The sequence below is a fragment of the Neolamprologus brichardi genome, chromosome 20 (assembly GCF_056152115.1).
Source record: "Neolamprologus brichardi isolate AB-2024 chromosome 20, ASM5615211v1, whole genome shotgun sequence".
In the NCBI taxonomy this organism is placed as follows: Eukaryota; Metazoa; Chordata; class Actinopteri; order Cichliformes; family Cichlidae; genus Neolamprologus; species Neolamprologus brichardi.
In genome coordinates, this window is record NC_142123.1 from 29,578,856 (window position 1) to 29,599,752 (window position 20,897).

General features: G+C 40.0%; 1 protein-coding gene across 2 annotated transcripts in view; it reads right to left on the minus strand.

Moving 5' to 3' along the window:
• Nucleotides 1-9,421, minus strand: part of tshz2 (teashirt zinc finger homeobox 2) — a 39,510-nt gene extending 30,089 nt beyond the window's left edge. Inside the window, exons 1-2 of one of the 2 annotated variants that reach the window (XM_087834004.1) lie at nt 9,068-9,421; nt 8,811-8,981 (exon numbers count right to left, since the gene is read on the minus strand). In XM_087834004.1, the coding sequence (XP_087690130.1) occupies nt 8,811-8,850 (40 nt within the window). In that variant the 5' untranslated portion in view covers nt 8,851-8,981; nt 9,068-9,421. Of the gene's footprint in view, nt 1-8,810 lie in introns of both variants that reach the window. The other variant, XM_006794013.3, reaches the window with a different exon arrangement.
• Between the last annotated feature and the right edge of the window lie 11,476 nt (nt 9,422-20,897).

Below are 20,897 nucleotides of genomic sequence, written 5' to 3' on the forward strand. Positions count from 1 at the left end.
ACATACTGTAGACACAAACAGGCAGGCACAGCCCTAAGGAGAAGGTTCTTAACACGATGCCGTGCAAGTCTCAGGCACTGTTTAGGTACAGCAGTATAGCTAAAACAAAGAAAATGTTTGGTATTTTTACCAAGCAATGTCTCTTGGTTTTATGGCAAACAGGTAAAAAGTATCTGCTTCCAAGGTTTTTTTTTAAACACTTGTGTTTTTCTGATTTTTTTCCACTTTTGGAGTCTCCCGTGATGATGATGGTGATGCTTTCAAGAAGGAAGTTCTTTCTTAGCGCTCTGTAAAGATGTACAGGATGCTTAGGTTGTGGCTAATATTACTCAGTCGACAAAAATAGACAAATTTTATGTATGTGGAGAAAAATGAAGCGCTTTACTGATTGGTTTTTATTTGACAATATTTTTGGGGACCGTTTTAATAACGCAAAATAGAAATATCACCATAATAATTAAAAAAAAAAACACGAAATATTAGTTACACAGTAAAGTGGAAACTTTACTGTCGTTCTTTATTCACGACCACGTTTAGGTTTCAGCCAATCTGCACCTCAAAGTGTCACGGGGCCGAATGGTAATGTGTTTAATAGAGTGCATGATCCACTGGACCCCCCGCCACGAAGAAAAAACAAACTCTTTATTCCTGTCACTTTACATTCAGTTTGACATTAAAACGCGTCTACTGCTAACAAAAATTGTCAAATGAGCCATTCAGCATTTGAAAGCTGTGCTAATTAGCAAGCTGAAGTTTCTACTCCCCTAAATCAGTGTTTCTAGTGCGAGAAGAGTTTGTTAGATAACGTCACTGAAAGCACTAAGAACACAGAATCATGAGAGTGCTGTCTGGTTTCTAATTCAGTGGGACTAATATGAGTTATTATTTCACCACTTTACATTATGTGTTTAATTTATAATTTAAGCTTTCTGCATCTGTAACAAGTAAAACGTAAGATGACCATTAAAATCATTTGATTAAATCTCGTTAAACCGTCTGATAGTCTAACCAGTGTGTGGTTACTCAAATATAAAACAGTTTGACTACAGCAGATTTTTTTGGGATGTTTTGATCGTTTATAAAATCCACAAAAATCCACAAAAATTCAAATTATATTATTCCATCTTAACTGTGGCCAGGTCTTTTATTGCTTTTTGGGCATTCGGTCCCTGCGGTCATGCCACTGAAACACATCGGTTATAAATTAGACAATTTAAGGTGTTTAAATGCAGTTAATTATAGAATGAAGATTACAAAATACCTCCAAATGACATTTCAGCTTGTTTTCCACAACCGAGTCTATATAATGTGTATTAAAACGAAAAAGATCAGAAACACAGGAATCATTTTGCATTCCAATACGATGGAATACAAAATAGGCTAATTAACTGATTCATTTGAAAGTTTACCAAAGACATTTAAAACAAGGCAAGAAAATTTCTCATTACAAACCTAATTGGCAATAATAAGAAGTGTGAGTTAATTCTATTTTTCTTTGTCTGCCTAACAGTAACCGAATAGTACAAAATGCGAAAGCCTCTGCATGACCCCCGAAGAGAGACGGACGATCACAGGCCACCAAGGTCAACAGAGCCGGCAGAACATTGACTTGATTCATCAAATTAGCTCCTATGTAATTGTGCTGCATGACGACTCATAAAACACGTAGGCTATAAAGCTGTCAGGAAGCCATCAGCCTCGTGGTAAATGAAGTTACACGAGGTGCAAGGTTCACAACTTCATGCAGTGCTAGAGTAAAGTGTCCAGCAGCAATTCCTCTGGTCATAACCTCAAAGGCTGTGGCACAGGTGTGGATTTCAGTCGGGGGGGTGGCACAAAAGATGCATCCTCTATTTAGAAGAAATGCATTTGCACAGACTTTTACTTTGAAAAAATACATGTAATGCTACTGAGAGTCCACAAAGAGGATCACAAAACAAAGATACATATGTGCCACATGTTTTCATCGTGCAGAGATTTTTAACATGAGCAGATATGAAATATGAACAGGTGCCACATGCACGTTAAAACTATTTGATCCCCCCAACAAAATACACCAAAAAGGACAGAAGAGTGAATCAGGCCTGTATTTGGAGTGTCTTAGGATTCAGGATTATTTAAACAATGACAAATAATTGCAATTTATTTGGTATAGTTGTTAAAATATGTATTTTGTTTATATAAATAAAGGAAAAATCCCTTTACATGAATGCAGAAAATGGAAAATTTTGTACATAAAGATTTGCTGGAATGCATAATACGGACTGTTTGAAATTTCCTGTGGCAGGACCACCAGGACCTTGACTAATGTGTCCCATCCAGAGTTCAAATGAAACCCATGCCCACTGAGCCTGGCTGTATGCCAGCATTTTGAGTTTTGCTTGTAATGTGTATCTCAGTAAAGGTGAAGGTAAACCCAGCCACTCAAAGTAATTAAATAAAAATGAAAACAAACAAACAAAAAACCCAACTAACATAAATATGTAGATTTTCTTGTGACATTTTCTTCTTTTTTGAGTTAATGAGGTAATTACCACTTAGAAGTGTACATCACTGTACTTATTTGGTGCGTGTTTGTGGGTGGTATGCTCTATACTGTGGATGAATACTGCAGGGTCCAGAGCGGGCCTCTTGATAAGGTTCTGGGTTTGCAGAGCAGATTATGGACATTAACGATGTTCTGTCATTCCGAGCTCTTTGTTTTTCTCCCCACGGGATATTTAGTGTCTCGCTTACGATTTGATTATCTTTGAGTCAGAACAGCTAACTTGTAAAAGCACGGGTGAAGTTGCTGAGTTGATGACCAGCACGTGTACATTTTGACATTCGTTTCGACGTGAAAAGAAAGCTCCTAACGCAAGAGCAAAAAGTAATGAATATTAATTCCACTAATTAACTTGATGAGATAATTAGACACATTACCTGTCCGGGCCTTAAGTGTTGGAATAACAATGCTGCGCGTTTATTTTGTGTTTAAGAGACGGAGAGAGAGAAATAGTCACTGAAATAGTTTCAGTTAATGAGCATTTGATTTTAGCTGGAATCAAACAGCTGAATATTTTTTTTTATTTTAAAAAATATTTCATTTTTAATAAATACAGCTGGCTGCCTGTTTTTTAAGCTCCGCCAACTTATTTTGGTTTACAGTCTCAGATTTCCTTTACCCTTTGCCTGCCTTTGTTTACGTTTAGCTAAATAAATACATATACTGGCAAACACTATATAAAAAAAACAAGCAGCTATAAGCAGCAGCGATGCTTGTGAACACGTCGCATATCAGGGAAACAATCACATCTCTATCTACTGCTATCGAAAAGACTAATTAATAAAGACTTGATAAACAATTTTCCAAACCTCCAGAACACCTGAACGCATATTTAGTGGTCTGACCTCTCAGAGGCTCGTGGAGCATGCACTGTGAAGGCAGCTTACCTTTGTAATTGTTACAGATCACACCATTAGCACAATATTGTCATAGCTCCTGCTCCTGCAGTCAGTAGCAGCCGAGGGTTAATTTGCATAATAAATCTTAATTGAAGCTCATTAAGGATTTGATAAGAAGCAAATCAGGTACACCGCGGATAACTTAAGATTAATGCTTTCGCTTTTTTTTTGCGCTTGCATATTGAAGTGAAATGTCATATTCATTCATTACTGGGCATTTACATCACTGCAAGATATATGATATAAGTTAAAGTAAACTTTTAACGCAGGAACCGGTGAAAAACATCTAAATGGGGATCTTTCTCTACTTGAAACGATCAGCCACGTTGCTGCTGAGCTAAAGCAGCGCAGGAACCCCAGATGGTCCCCACCCCTGAAACCTGAGCAGATGTGATTTTTAAATCTGGAGAGGACCTCTTTTTAAGAAACATAATATGTTAAGAGCTTTGAAAAGCCTCTCAGGTTAGGTTAACCTGATCCGGCTGTGATTGTATATAAAAACCTCCTAACCATATGGCCAACACGTATGGTCTCTGACTGACTACACATGTAGGTCAACAACTACAAGATGGATTTCTTCACTTACATCTTCTCGACTCTGCTTGGACACAGACGATGTCCTGACAAAGCGGCATAAACTATGGTAGGAATGTATATCATTACAATAATACGAAGCATATGAGCTGCACTCCGCTTTACCATAAACCATATAAGACACACCATACCTCCTCTGTGTAATCAATACCAGGTCCTCAGTGCTACTGTATTAACTGTAAACTCGCCTTGCATTCTTATCCTCTAAATCCACATAAATGAACAACCAAAGCTATAAAGTCTCCTCCCTATTTTCCTCTGTAAATCATTACATCTTTAGGGACCTGGACAAAATACCATAACATAATTTCTTTTGTACTTGGAATGTCTAGCAGAAATAATGAGTTTTAGCCTCCTTGCAATAAACTCTCCCAATATTCCAGTTATTGTCAGACTTAATGAGGAAAAAAAAAAAAACATAACAAGAAATAGTCTCTTTTCTGCAGTGATGATCACATGGAAACATTATCCACATGAATCACCCCAACGGCATATCAAATTGTGTCATTTGCCTGGAAACTAGTGCAGGTCTCTGAGGGAAGGCAAGGTGAATGAGCAGTTGCTGTAGAGAGGTGCAACACTGCACAGGCACTTGCCTTGAGACCAATCATAACAGGCTGTTTTTTCCACACAGGAGAGCGCAGCGCGGAGGAGAGAGATCACTGTGCTGGAGGGCACAGGAGTCTTGGTTCTTATCACCTAGACAGTGCACCACACTGTCTGCCTCTCACGCAAACAAAAGCCTTCCCAAACTATTAGCCATCTACACCTGTCAACTAACTAGCACGCAGGAGAAAATGCAACGAGATCACGCTGGAACCACCTGACTTGATCCTAACCCCCCTCCCTTTTTTTCCCCCCACCGTGGCGAGAATATACAGCAAGAAAACTAGCTGATGAGGAGAAAGTTATTAAAGGATATCTCTATGGGGAGCGGCTGCAAGTTAGAGAATTGCAAGCTTTGCAACAAAGTGTGCACATAGAGTCGGGTTTGCTCGTAAGAAAACAAAATTTCAAGGCTGGATTTGATCAAAACAAAATATTTGCCCTGCTGAAATAAATTCACAGAGATATGGTGCATAAAAACACACTGATTTAATGAGTGCTAATGATAATATCTTTTGGTAACTATTCAAACAAGAGTTTTGCACTCCGAATGAGCACTGTTACAAAATGACTACTACATATTTTTTATTATAAGGGGAGGTTTTTCATCTTATTCTGCAACAACTTTCATTATCTTCTGTATCAAAAGGGCAAAAAAGGCACATGGAGGCTTTTTTTTTTTTTTAGCAGTAACAATCACATGATTTCCAAGGCCAAGAAGATGGTTTGCCTCATTGTTGCCATGCACTGTGTCTTTTCTCTGGAAAACCATGTAAGAGGTTCGGGCAGTCACCATATGTTGGGCCATGCATGGATTCCTAACTTTTAGCCTGATGATGCAACCGTATCAAGTATGGGGAGAAGCTCAGTATGTCAAAAAGCATTGTTTGCAAAAAGTCAAATCTGTACTCTAGAGTCATAGTCACAGGATAAATATTAAAAAGCAGACATGCACGAGATCAGTTAAATTATCGAAAAAACTTCAATCTAGCAAGACCATCGTTCCTTTTAAATCTTAATTAGTCAAATAAATGTAAGAAAAATCACAGAAAAAGAGGCTTTAGACAAAAGCAAGTGAATACAGAAGAACGAGAGCAGTAATGGGGTTTAAAAAAAATACAATAAGACACTCTTGTACTTGCTGCCATTTTCCTCGCAGTTTTTGTCATACAAAATGGACTTCCTTTTTCTACCTAAACTGGATAAACAACATCTGCCTTGATCGTAGGATGTTTTCTGAACAAACCACTTAGGAGGAATTTCTGCTAGCCAATTCCCACAAGCTGCTGTCAGTCACTAGCTGGCACTGCAACACTTAATGCCTTTGTCTGTTCTCCAATTTATCTTGTTAACAGCAAATTGGGCTAACAGTTTGAGGCAGAGAGCTATTGTAAAAAACAGAAAGAGGAATACTCCCACGGCCGCAAAATAACATATGGCTCCCTTCACTCAAAAATGCATCCCGTGCACTTATAGGGCTTTACGTTTACACCATACATAAAGCCGATGCACAAATTTCATCCTGGAATCTGCAGCCTGATAGCCTCGGCCTTAGTGATGTTTTCTCAGTAATAAAGTAAAGGTTTAGTGCATCCTATCCCGGACTGGTGAGTAATTGGCGTTTTAAATTACCACACAAACCCTGTATGTAAAGGAAGTAAATCAGATACAACTGTGGTCTCACATTTACAAATACGCCTATTAATAATACAATCCCCAGTAGAGAATGCAAGAGCCCTGAGTGCGGCGTGTCCTTTGAATAAATGCTCGAGCTGGAAATTGCGATTTTTTTTCTTTACCCCCTCACAACACCTTGCAAAGCACTATTTCCTACCAAGGGGGGGATACTGCGTCTTTAAGAGCCCTACAAAAAAATGAAACCTATTCCTTTGCATCTTCCATGCTCTTATTTCAATACTCCTCTCTCCTTGTTCCCCCTCCACACATCATTAAACATATTATTATAACATGACTGTCAGCCTGCGCCTCTCTTCGCTCCATTCTTGCTCTGCCAGGTAATCAATTTGTCGTCACTCTCTGTAACCCCAGTAAAGTCATCAAGTGAAATGAGTTACAGCTGCAAAGAGCCTTCAAGAATACAGGAGGAAAAAAAAAAAAAAAAAAAAGAAATGCGAGAAAAATGACAACACAGCCCAGGAATATTCCACCGCTTGATAGCACATCCCAGGTCTTGAAGATGAAATATTAATGCACAATTTGTTTATCTGCAGGCCCACATCTCTCCAGTGCCGAGCTGTTAATTTTCTATCGGCACAGACAACGGATCAGTCAGTCATGAACTCTTCACAGCCATTACCGGGAGACATTTTGATTAAGTATTCCTAATGTAGTGGATAGGAAAGAATGAAAACACTCTGCCTGCCAACTTTTGATTGACCATTAAGCCACTGATGAATGTGCCTGTCAAAGAGGAGACAATTACCTCAACAATGAAGAAACTCTTCTGGAAGGCTTATTTCTCTATAGGGCTGACACATTTACCAGAGTACAGGCGAGGCAGCTGAGAGCGTGTAAAGGGATCACTTAGGCATCTACTCAAAAGTTCTCTGAATAAAACTGGGGGCATTGTTTTTAAGAAAAGAGGGCTTTTGGCGACTGAAATGTGGGAAAAATATTTAGTGTGCGACTGTATGGCACCGAGTGTCTGTGTGTGTGTGTGTGTGTAAACTGAGAGTGTGCCGGGCAGATAAGGGTCTCAGTATCTTAAGCGGGTATAAAGAGACGCTATTATTGGCAGCGAACAATCACCATCTGGTTGCTACATCCGCAACCATAATAAAGACTGATAACTTCTCAGCACACCACAACCAAGTAATTGCATCCTCAAACGCTGAAATACCCTTGATCAATCTAGTTTTAATGCACCGGCTCGATCGTAATGAGGCAGCCTTTTTGGGAACATTATAATTTACATTAAATAGCACAATTGCTAACGCTGCTTAAAAAGTGGTCAAAGGTCATTTGTGACCTTTTTGTGTAGTTTAGATTTTTTTTTTTTTAAATATCATAAGCAAAAATTAAGTTAAGTGGTATTTTTTGAGGGGGGTCCTTTGGGATAGAAACGCTGAGATTCAGCTTGCCTACAGTGCTGTGTTAAAAAAGAGAAGCTGTAAACACAAACATTTACAAAACCGTTTCACAACTAACATGCTGGCCTCCAGCACACACCGCACGGGCCTCCATATAGCGCCGTTTGTGTGCTTTAACAAACAGCAGAATGTACATAAGCATTTGACTAGATTACCCCGCTTCACAAAAAGTAAAAATGTGTGTGTTGTGGAAGTGTGCACATCCTGTTTTGCCTGCCAGCAGCAAGGATGGAGTGTATATGGGTGCCTCTGTGTGTGTGTAAGAGAGAGAGAGAGTGTGTGAGTGAGTGTAACCCATTCTCCATTTGTCCATAAGATTATGAAGAGTTCATACAGAGTTCATCTGCTACGGATCCAGCAGCTCCACATCTTTCAGCCCCTCTCCACACTTCATGCGGGTCAAATCAAATGCAGTGAGAGAGGGTTAAAAAAAAAAAGTATGGGCAAAGAAAGTTTCTGATCAATGAATGAATAAATGCCCCTTGACATGGTATGAGTATTTTTTTTCTTTTTCTGGAGGGGTGGGGGGCACCTAGAAGGCTTTATTGTCCTTCCTTTCCCCCCCTTTCCAGTGTTTTCCATTATTAATCTAATTAATCATCCCAGAAGTGCTCTTAAAGCTGCAAGTCTTCCTCTACTGTTTTATAACATTTGACTTTTTACAGTAATTGATACCAAAAACTGGTGTCTGAGGTCCCTGATGAATCCCCCTCACTGGGCTTCTAGAAGGTCCCGAGTGAAATGAGAATTAGTTTCATTTCCGTATTATTAAATTCACTTTATCTGCGTTCACGTTCTTCTCTACAGGACATAGTAACCCATAGCCACATGTACATTTATAGAAAACCTGCTCTGATGGGCTCCTCGGGACAATCTCTTACTAAACGGAAGGATCTGATTCGTATCTCTTCGGGGGTCCCACATGATAAAAGTTTGAAAGGGAAACCCTGTGTTGTAGACACGCTATATTCGCAGAATCGTAAAACAAATATCGACAAATCTCACACTCATATTAAAAACAGGTTCTTTTTTGACAAAAAAAAAAAAATCTCTTACCCGCAGCCCGTTTGGGTGCCTGCTGTTTCCTCCGTGGCATTTTTTTCTGGAGTCGCAGTTCACTACTGTGCCCAGGTGAAAACTGAATGCGGTCTACGATAGTCCATGCATAGACAGAGAGTGTGTGTGAGTCTTTATTGTGGCTCTCCGACTACTTCAGTCTCTCTCACTCTATAAAGAAAAATCCAGTTAGGAATCGTTTTGAGAGAGAGCGGTGGAGGGGGGAAACAGATGTTAAATCGGGATCGTTCTTTCACCTTCTTCTTCCTCCTACGGGCTGCGAATCTTCTTCTTTCACGATCCGTTTGTGTCCATCAGTGCCACATATGTTGATCGACGCGTGTCAGTCAGTCCCGCAGGCTTGTTTTCGGTGGCTAAAATGTGTTAGGAATGCGCGTAAAAAGCGTTTGGTAATGGTACAGTATATTACGCACGGTGCAGGCGAGGGGAGAGGCGATGCCAGCAGACATCGATCCATAGAACAAACTGAACATTAAAAACTCCTCCCTCCTCGCCTGGACTTGATGATGGCAGCGAGACATTTGTTACACTAGATAACCATGAGTTTATTAAAGGAACAGAGGCCAGAGAAAAGAGACGGGAGCACAGGCTGTGTGCTGCTGGGCTGCTGCTTTCTATCACTCTGTGCTCGGCGCCTTTTCATGCAGCTTTTCTTGTTTTTAGAGCCTTTCCTGCAGCTTCCGCTTTGCTCGCTGGATGAAAGACAAGTTTGTAAGATCTCCAGCAGATATGAATGAACTGCCGCAGACACACGGTTATTGTGTGGGTTTGATCGAGTAACTCGCTGAATGTTGGAATAAACCTACTTATCCGAACAGGCTGCTTCCTAAAAACAGTCCACTCTTTGCAGGAGTATCAAAATGCACAAAATTGTTTTGTTTTTGTTTCGGTTAACATTTTCCAAGCTGAATGCAGTTCTGGAGGCCTGATGTAAAAATGCTTTATGTGCGTTGTAAATGCTTCATAAAGTCCCTATGAACGCGTAATTGGTCTGAGATTATGTATGGCCATGTCGATGGCACTGTGGATACTCAAATTACAAAAGGGTCCTGAATCGATAATTACAAAACACACAGTAAAAGCTGACATTTCAGGACACTGTTTACATAAAGATCACATTAGACTTAGTTCCTTCCTCTTAGCTCTCTAGTCCCTCCTGTATCTCTGATTAATCTTCTCATTATGGCTACAAATAAGAGGCATCAATCCAAGTGAAAACATGACCAACTATTTAATTGAGAATTACAACCTACGAATATTTTCACTATAAATTAATCTGCCCATTATTTACTTGATAAAGTGTATGATGAAAGTAAAAGCAGCAAAGCTACAGTGACACAGACTTTTTGTTTGTGTGAAGTCTGCAAACTGTGAGGGAAAAGAGTAAAGAAAAAAATGCTCACACTGATGTAATCACATTGCTTATTTTTCCTGACCAACACTCCAAAATACTACAAACTTTACTGTCTGAATAAAACAAAGAAAATCATCACCACTGCTAACATGACATTTTATTCTACTTCTAATTTGATCCCATTCTCTAAAAGTGACAAAGTGGTAGGAAAAAAAATATTAGTAGCTCTGCTCTACTTCCAGGAAGGGGGTTTGTATGTTGCCAGATTTTTCTGAAACAATCTCAGAAGGCATTTTTAACTCTATTCGCTTTAAACCGAACATTTCTTTGCCTTAATCCTCTATTACTAAGGAGCATAATAGTAAAGACTCTCTTTCTCTTTAAAAGCAACTCGTGACCTAATCAAATATGAAGTTGAGTTGATGGATGACTTCATTTCAGAGAGACAACACCCCTCTGAGATCCAGGCTCTCCCCGCATTACAAATGGCTTCCTGATAATATTCCATCACCCTATTTTGTGTCTGTCACTCATTTTGCCAATGATACCAGAGACCTCCCGTGAACTCCACCTGAACCCGTGCGATCAATCACGTCTCAGATCAAGCCTGAGCCGTACCTGTCTGACAGCTCTTAACACCCTGTGTGTACACAAAGCATGCATGTGCGGTGACAGCCGTTACACCAGCGCCCACCACAAACTCGCCTTATCTCTCCCAGAATGGCCTCGCTCCGCTGCCGCCTGCACCTACCGAATCCTGTATCTCCACACCTTCATTCACCGAGCTGTAAAAACAAAGAAGTTTCTGATCAGCGCTTGTGTTTACAGCTTTTTACACAGCGTCCATGCGTGTGGATCTGGTGCTGGAGCATGACTGGGGGGTTAAAAAAAAAGTTTCTGATCAGCGCTTGTGTTTACAACTTTTTACCTACCGTTCATGCGTCAGTAGCGCACACATGCAGATGGTCGAATCTGCCATCCTTTAAGTCTTGATGAGCTTTTTTCTTCTTCTCGTGTTTGCAGTTTTTATGCCTGGATACCCGAGGATTTTCCGGGATACAACTTCAACAGATTTCACTTAAGTGTGATCCGCCACTGTAACCGCATCTGACAAACATATATCTTGTTAGTGCTTTTTCACAGCCACCTGTGGCTCTCATTACAGTGAAGTTAATATAGAGCACGCATGCTGAGAAACTAGACATCAAAAAAAGAGAAAAAAAAAAACTTGACTAGTTTTCGACGACAGGCTTATAAACCGTAAGTGGAATTAAAATCATATATCAAATTTACTGCTGAAAAAAACAAATCTACAAAACTAATTGAAATTCTTCCCAGTTACACAAGCAGATGTTTCCCAAGCTGGAAATCGGATCTTAATTCAGTAAATCTTTCGCCTCATATCTCATCACGAAGCGAGGCTGCGTCTCCGACAAAGAACAAAAAACAGAGTTTTTGCATTCTTGAAATTTTTGTTCGAGCTTTGACACCCATGTAAATCCCGACCAGTCAGCTCTGAAACCAAAAATGTGCCCACATTCCTTGGAAGTCACCCATAGCACTGTTTTTTGGACTGTCAACAAAATCAGTCTTTTATTTATTGTCAACAAAGAGGCTCAACAAAGTGTCTTTTGACTGCAGCCAAAGTTCTGACCTCTCATAGTTTTTACTTTGAGAGGGTTTGAAGCATCTTCGCAGTCTATTTTGGACCATTCAGAGCTTGTCAAACACCGCTTTTGGAGTGAAGTTTGAGGTTAACCTTGAACGGTGTGCCTCACATACAGTCGGTGTTGTAAACTGAAATAAAACTGCATAACAGACAGCTGTTAGGAGTTTCACATGTTTGATATCTGTGTCTGAAAAACCAGTTCTCATTTTTTCCAAAAAGAACATTATACGATAACCGTGACTCCCGATATGGATCTAAACAGCTAAAATAAATAAAAGTCAGTAATACTTCACAAGATACTAATTTAAGCAAAATATATAGCTTGAAGTGGATTTTCAGTTTCTCCAAGCCAACTGGAACAGTTTCAGCGTGTTGTTTTGGTCTCGCCTCATCATATGCATCTCAATAAACACACTGTACAAAGGAAGCAAATAGCAGAGACAAAGTAACTGCTTGGACAGCACAGTAAAGCCCTGAAAGCTAAAAAGGCACATATTTCCCACAGGAGATGATATAGGCCAGACAAGGGCTTAAAGGATAGCGAATACACAACGTTAATGCTACATCGTTTATCCTGAGCGCCTAAAGACGCAACTGTTTCCTAAATCTCATAATATACATATGTTGATTGTGTTTTTACAGCTTGCTTTGCTGACCCAAAGTGACCCTATTTGTTATGTTTAATATGCCCAGAAAATGAATGGATGTCTTTCAAATTCCCTGATTTGTTTCTTCGTGAAACTAATGGCCTTTAAAGAAAACGAATCGCAACTCTTTGGTTTGAGCCAGTGCAGCGAGATAGAGGACAATACTGCAATTAAGACATTTTATTTCTTTTTTTTCCCCATCTTTGACATTTGTGTCCGTCTTCTCCCACTCTCTAGCATTTCAGATTTATCTAATTGGCTGCATATGAGCTCACACAGTTCACCAGCACTTAAAAGTGCGGTTTAAAAAATCTGAGTGTGAAATGTGTCAAGATTTTCCAGTGTTTTTATACAGGAATTATAGCATTTCTTCCTGTTTGATCATCATAGACATTATAAACTCTCCAAGAAGATTTATGGACACTTTTTCCCAGGTCAGAACAGGAAATGTGGAAAACAATTTCGACACAGTTCCTCTAAAGCTTTGCCATGCAAACACAATCCAGGGGGAATCTTTCAAATTATTTCATAATTGTTAAGACAACGCAACAGACTCAGAAAATATCTGACAGACAGCGATGCACGAGAACAGAGCGAGTTCAAAGTGAACCCAAACAAGCACCGTCGTCGAGACTTCACAGATCCGCTCACGTTACGAGATTGACAAGCTACCGCCTGCGAACGTGGAACATTTAAAAACACCCGAGCTTTTCGTGGAGCCGCACTGGTCAATTATCCATTCGAGTGAAATCTGGGCTCAACCTAAGAATGTTTCCAATATCACGAGACTGAGTGCGTTCAGATTTTGTGGCTGAACTATTTAGTTACAGTCTTTCCACAATAGGGAATCTAATTATAATGTTCTAGTCATGATAAAAGGAGGATGGTCTGAAAATCCAAACCTGTCTTTAATCAAAAGATGAAATTTCATGTACAATGGACAGCCTCTGATTGAAGTCTGGTTTCACTGTTTTCAAAGCAGCGCAACAACATATGCATACAGTCAAAAGCAGCTGCTTGATTTTAAGATGTAATTCTTGTAATGCTTGTGAAAACTTACCAAAGCCTTAAAAAAACAAAGAGCTATTACATTTTCTGTGGAAGTAACTGAAGTTTCCAGTTGCGTGATTGACAAGTGGTTAAAAATAAAATGTCTGAGAGCAGGACTACATTTCAGCAATTTAATGATGCACGCTTAATATGAACTTATGTCAAGACTGAGGGATAAAAAAAAAAACCACACACACACACACATGAAACAGGAGTAATCTGTGATCATATAAACAGATACAAACATCATCTAACATTTTTCAAATGACGCCGCGCTTGTGAATTTTTGATGGTGACATTAAGACGTCTCGATGAATAGCGCGGGTTATAAATAATGTTTGCAATGAAAGAGTTAAGCTAAACACAGAGAGAAGGAAAAGGCTACCCGTGGTTATATACACACGCGACAGTATGTGGGCCCGTCCTGTGTGAGAAGAAAAGCGTTTTGTTAAAAGTAGGTGAACAAGCTGATGTGTGTGTTGTTGTTGAAAGCGCATTTAAAGGAGCTTTGCGGGACTCGGCGTGTTTGTCCTCGGGGCTCGGCGTAACAGATGACAGAGATCGTTGGAGCTTTTTTTCACATTAGTCAGAACTTACTCCTTTTCACAATTTTACAGCACTCCGTAGAGACTCAGACACCATTCTGATATTGTTGAACTAAGGTTGGTACTTGACAAGTGGGTACTTGTTGTTCTTTTCTTTGACAGGTGTTAATGCCTCACACTCCTTCTCCTGTTATTTTGGCGACTACTTTTGATTCTGTATTGTCTAAAGCTTTTTGCACATTGGAAATTGTATGTGCAGAAGAATATACTGCCATTGCTGTGCATTTATTTAGCTGATATTAACCTCTGGCTCTCTTTCACAGTGTGTTTTTTTTGTCCCGACTTCCTCCCCTCCTTAAACAGTGATGGCAGATCTATGCCCCTCTCTGAGCTTGGCTCTGCTGGAGGTTTTTTCCTCACCACTGTCACCAAGCAGGGTCCTGGTGGTTTTGAAACCTTGTTCCAACTATTCTGGGGCAAGAGACACCCTGGACAGAGACAGCCAGCCGACCACTGATGCTCACATTCACACCTGAATGTGTATTTATGCTTATATCCTTACTCTCATTCCCCTTAATGTATCTGTAACATGCAACTTCTTTCGGTGCTTTGCTACTGGAAACTGAATTTCCCGGAGGAACCCACCCGAGGGATTAATAAAGTTCCATCTAATCTAATCTAATCTAATCTAATCTAATCTAATCTACCTACAGGCAGTTACTAGTCACTAGTTAGCCTAACAAGCAAGTCTTTGGACTGTAGGGGAAAGCCAGCGTACCAGGAGAGAACCTACAAAGGCACAGAGAGAACATGTAAGCTCTACGCAGAAAGGCCAAAGCTGGCCGGTGGATTCAAACCCAGGAGTTTGTTGCTGCTGGCCACAATGCTAACACTGCATCACCATGCCACCTCATCTTGTTTATGTAGTGCTGATTTACAGGATAGACTCTAACAAAGATTTTACAAGCTGTCAGATTTCATTTTGGAACATGATTACAAAAACATCTGAGAACTGTAAGCGCCATAATGTAAACAGAGCAGTGGACACAAAAACAGGGACATGTCATAAAGTCTTGTCAAAACAGAGAAAACTAAAGGATTTAGAGACATTTTGTTCTGGCCAGAGAAATACTGAAAAACAAATGTCGTGGGTTATGACACAGTGTCAAAGATCAGACTCCTTAAAGCTTTTTTTTTTAGATATAGGTAAAGTGGATCTGATGTGTAAACGAGTCGTGTTTGGTGATAAACAGACGGAAAAATAAAATCTGGCTCTGCAGTTTGCATTTGCTCTACAGATCATTTTCCAGCTCTTCATTTCACTTTAACTTAATTTTAAAAGCAAGCAGATGTTTTGTTTTTTGCAAAAATAAAATACACCCATATGACAGACCCAGCCCTTTACAACAGGCAGACCAAGCTAGCAACTAGTTGTAAAATCAACACATTCTCATCCCATGGTTCTGTCAAATGCTGCTGGTGTCACTAATTAAGCACAAGGAGTCTTTTGGTGTCAGTTCTCCAGTCGTGGCAATGCTCTGGACCACAAGTTGCTCTTTTTAAGAGCAGCAAAGACTGCATTGTGAGGCTGGGTAGGTGGCAATCACCATAATTTACAAACTCTTTGGGAGTTTTTGTGTTTGATAAGTTTTCCAGGATGTACCCCGCCTCTCACACGATGGAAGGTTAAAGGAAATAACCTACAACCATATAGTTATGAGTCCAGATTTCCTGGGGGAATTTAGGGCCTCTTTATGATGGGGCTTCACTATAATACACAACAGGAAACCTTTAAATAAATACAGTACCTTGGATAGTCTCTTAGATGTTGTCATAATTAATTATTATCCATGCCACGCCCAGAAGATATTTCTTTATAATGTTTCTAATTTTAAAAAATGCTTTATGATAAAGGACTCATTCTTTATAAAAATAGAGTCTGTTAAAAACAATAGCAAAACATTCAGATAGACCTCTTAAAAAGTAAAATTATTAAGGTTAGGTAAGGTTAAAGTTGACCTGTTATCTCAGGTGGAATGGCACCATGACCTAAATCTAACCCTAACAAACGAATGACTCGTCATTAAAGGTTTTCATATGTGTAGGAAAATGAGTCTGAATCTGGGGCCGTCAGTCACCCTGCAGAGTAAGTACAGCACGCGGGCCGAGAAGGGAGGGGAGCATTGTACACCGTCTTTTTAACCCAATAAAAGCCATACAAACAATCTTTCTTACACTGCTGCTTGACCCATTTCTTCTCGTGTAATATATCGTTAAAGCAGCCTTGTGAAATAGCTTAATTATTCATGCTTGATTTCAAAATGAAGAGCTTTGAGAACATGGCTCCACAGGAGGATTGACACACGCAACAGTGCTCTTACAAGCGCACACACTGAGGCACACTGGGGCCCGGCTTACTCGAACAAAAAAAAAGAAAAAGAAGAAGAACACCCTTGACTGACTTCATCCAGTGTGTTGTGCACAGAGCATTAAAGCAAGAGTGAAGATAAATGCCCTGTCAGTGCCTTTAATGATTTATTTCAAACATTTCACTCGATCCAATAAGGTTACAATCTATGGCAGGTAATTGTTTATAGAGAAAGAGAGGGCATTTTGTTTGTTTTATTGAGCATTGAGCAGAGTGAACATACTAACCTCAGAAATGGATGCACTGTCAGAAATATTAATTTGCCGCTTTCGACTGCATTCTGCGCTTGTAACTCTTATCACACATATTAACATAGAGTGCCAACTTCAGCATTCCTGCTTTTTTGAATTGAGCCACGCGCTGTAGTTCATTAAATATCCTTTTCCAGGGTGTGAGGCCCATCTGTCCGTAAAGACTAGAGTGGATGCGGGTGTCCGATCAGCCACACACTATTTTTGCCTCCCAGCATGCATGTGCTGCAGTTAGGTAAGGCATCAGAACAGCCTGTCACTTGTCCCTTGGTATTGCTTTAGTCTGCGTCGACAGTGTGTCCACTCTGGGTTTGTCAGTGTCTATTCAGACCTGACCTGTCTTGTTCAGCTCATGGCAGAGGACGCTGATGGACATTTCCAGTTCTCCTTCTCGGTGTCCATCACTCGGTGCGGGATGCATCCCTGACGCATCTTAGTTTGAGCTCCTGAAATTTGTTGACAGTTGCAGAGGGTGGTCTGCAGTTCTGCCACCCTCAATTATGGGAGATGTGATCTGATTCTGACTTGAGGGATGTAGGTTGCCTGCTGTGCATAAATGCTCAATTGTGGTCGATCGATATCTTGCTAATAGGTTTTGAAAATTGAAAACAATGCAAATAGAAAAGATGCGCAAACCCTGCTGAGGGATTTTGAAATACAAACCCAAAAGGCTAAGCGAAGGTGGGGTAAGTGACATCCATTTATTTATTTATTTGCGGCCCTTGTGGATTCGATTCATTCATCCTCTTTTATGTTTGTTGCTTTGCTGCCAGTCAATCTTGTGTTTGTTCTCTTAATTTCCTTCGAGTCGCTGATGAAAAAGAAGGAGTATTTAATTAGCGCTCCCTCTGTTCTGTTGAAACAGTAAGTGTATTTTTATAGGACCAGGAATAGAGCTCAAGTCTGTTTCTAATGGAGATGGAGGCAATCAGATAACCAACACTGCCACCCATGCTCTCTTTTCCTCTTCTTGAAGAGGACAACTTCAGCTTTTAATAAACATGTAATAAGAAGGAAAACAGCTGGTAGCTGCATCACAGATGGTGCCGTTCTTGGCATCTCCAAGGAAGGGACCACACATACAGATGGCTCATTATTCCAGCATTTGGTTATGCATATTGCACAAAATTTTATTCCAATGCTTAACAACCAGTATAAGCAATACAGGTGTTACTATTTTTCACGAGGCTCTCCCTGCAAAGTAAGCAGTTGGGATCGTGTTTTGGTCATATCTTTGCGGATCACTCGCACAAGCCCCAGAAACGACTTCTCCCTATCAATATTTCAGTGCTGTCTCTGTTTGCGCGAAGCGCCGCGTTAATCTGCACTCAGGTGTGATTCATGGCTAAACCAGCTGTCAGTCTTGCCTCGACTGCAGCTCCGTTTTCAAAGCGCACCTTTGTGTCATTAAGGTAACAGCCCACAAATACCTCAGCAGGTCGCTGATTAAGACAGAGGGAGGGATATTGATCACAAAGCAACGGTGAAACAATTCAGCGCAGCCAGCCGAGAGCGAGGCCGAGCAACCTTGACCTCTGCGAAGTCCCTCGGACCGGGCGTTGTTTAAAATCTAAACTTGTAAACTCATATCGCAGTCTGCCTATCTGCATATTTCTGAACTGCAGTGTCCTCTGTGTATTATTTATTTTTACTCAAACAGAAAATGTCACTGGTAAAAAATAATTTGAATGAAAACAAGGCAAAGGATTCAGTCCCATGAGAGAAATGTGTTCTTCGTTGAGTCTTTTTTTAGGCTGACTGTTTTAAATTACAGATGCTCTCTAATTGGCTACGGTCAAATAAAACCCGCCTAATGAGGCATTGCATTCATTTGCTTATTTCCTTTCAAGTCATTTCCCTTTGTATCTCAGAGCAAAAGTCTGCTCTTGTGCTCACTGTCGTTTCAAGCAGGGTATTCTTAGTCAAAAGACTATCATGCCTCAAATGAATATGTAAATGCACTTTTTTTTCCCCTGCCGCAGAATAGTCGAGACCCTGAATTTACTCATTAAGTATAAACAGTAACAATAATAAACTCCAACTTTCGCTGTTATCCCACCTTTATCTGTTATTTTAATGACCACCACCAGGTTTGGAAGTAAAGGCAGCAGAAAACCCACGAGTGCATCTCCATTATGTGATGAACTTAGCTTGGACTTCTCTTTTAATGCGATGATTAAGTGTGCTAATCACAAGTGAGAGCGAGACGTAGACACTTTTATCCGTCTGTCCGCCTGCGTGTGTGTCCTGAAACATCCGAGAGATTTTCTTTCAGACCTCCTCACACTTGACACTCCATGTATGCTGGAGCTGTCCTCTCCAATTTATAACAGAAGTCAATGTGACCTTTATCCTGGCAATGACTATAATGTACTTTAGCACATGTCAGTCTCGGGTCAGGATTATCCCCTGTGTCATATGTTTTGTCTTGCATGTTTTACAGTCACCAGGGACGCACCGCTGTGCTGCTGCGCTGCAGCCTATTCAACTTTAAAGTGAACTTAGACAGGTGATAGCTTCAAAAAACATGTAACATATTATTACCATAGAGACAGTATTCAGAGGCCCAGTGCAGCATACTATTATGGGCCTATTCCTTCAGCGTTATTATACGTTCAGAGATATTTATAGCCTGCAAAATGCAATTAGACATTATAATTACACAGTAATGACTATTTTGAACCCCCAGTTTAATAATAATAGCTTTGCTTTCTACTCTATTCTAGTCTGCAGGAAACAAAAGAAGCCAAACGACTTAAAGTGCTTAAAAGCATTGGTAGGCTGCACGAAATAACTGTCACATGTTTTTGGCTCTAATTTCCCCCCTCATACTCATCTTATTGCTCATCAGCTAAGTTGTCAGGTCTGCTACATCCCTTTGATGGCATCACTGACAATTAGCAAGACGATGCCACACAAAACCATCTGGACAGGCACATCTCTCGTTGCTGAGGGAGACAGTTTCTGGTGTGACAAAAATAAATCTCAAGGTCAGTTGCTGTCACTTTTTAAAAGTATCAGATTCCTTCAGAGGTAGATTTATGGGATTGGATTTATTTTGAGAAGGTTTACTGGCTAATGACAAGGTGTCTGAGACTGTTAAGTGGAGAGGAGGAATTAAATCAGTAGAGTACACAAGCCAGTACCCCGCTTAATTTTAGCTATTGCTTTTTTCATCACCTTTCACTGTCATTGCCTGAATTTATTGACAGATTGATGTGTTCAAAAATATGGTAAATATATAGACGGACAGCTGCCTGACCACCATTCAAAAAATAATAGACCTGCTATGACATTTTTCCAGTACACTCTGAAAAAAAATTTATCAAGAGGGGTGGGAAATTGATTTTCCCCTTCCCCATACGCAGCAAATGTTCCACATAAATATATGATGCTTTGACAAACCTCCTCACATTAAACGTGAAGGATCCTGGCAATGAAAGTCAGACTAAATATAACTCTGTTAGGGCCCAGCCACAGCAGCATACTTTTGCATCATTATAATCTGTATAAACATTTACACAAAGGAAGGAGTGAAACCAACTGACCAGGAAACGCCATCCTCACTTTAAGGTAGAAAGAGTTACAGATTTCAAAATAAAGGAATCCAGCTTTAAACAGGTGTGGCTGAATCTACTTTGGCTTGAAATGCTCAAATAAAGACTGTCTAGGGATAAAGTGCCAAACATAGTGTGTGTGGTCATAAAACAAGACGGTGTAATTGTATAAACTGCGTGCCTGGTTAGCAACAAAGCTAACGAGCTGTTAACTGACAGATAAGTTGGGTTTGCTAGCTCTGATCTTTCCCCCCTTTTGGTAGCTCTTCAATAAATGCAGTACTTACAGTTCCATCATTCATGTTTGACCACCTTTAATCTTTTTTTTAACAATACAAAAGGAATCATGTCTAGTATTTTGTCTGATATGTGAATACAAAATATCCTGGAGAGTTTGCTAAATTTCAAAAACAATTTTATAATATTTAGCCTAATCCATTATATCAAACGAGTTCTCGTTATGTTACTAAATTTGTTTTCTTCACTCTAGTTCAATGTAAAAATAATATAAATAATTTACAGTTTAAATTAAAAACTGGTAGTGGGTTAGCTGTTAGCCCAGCAA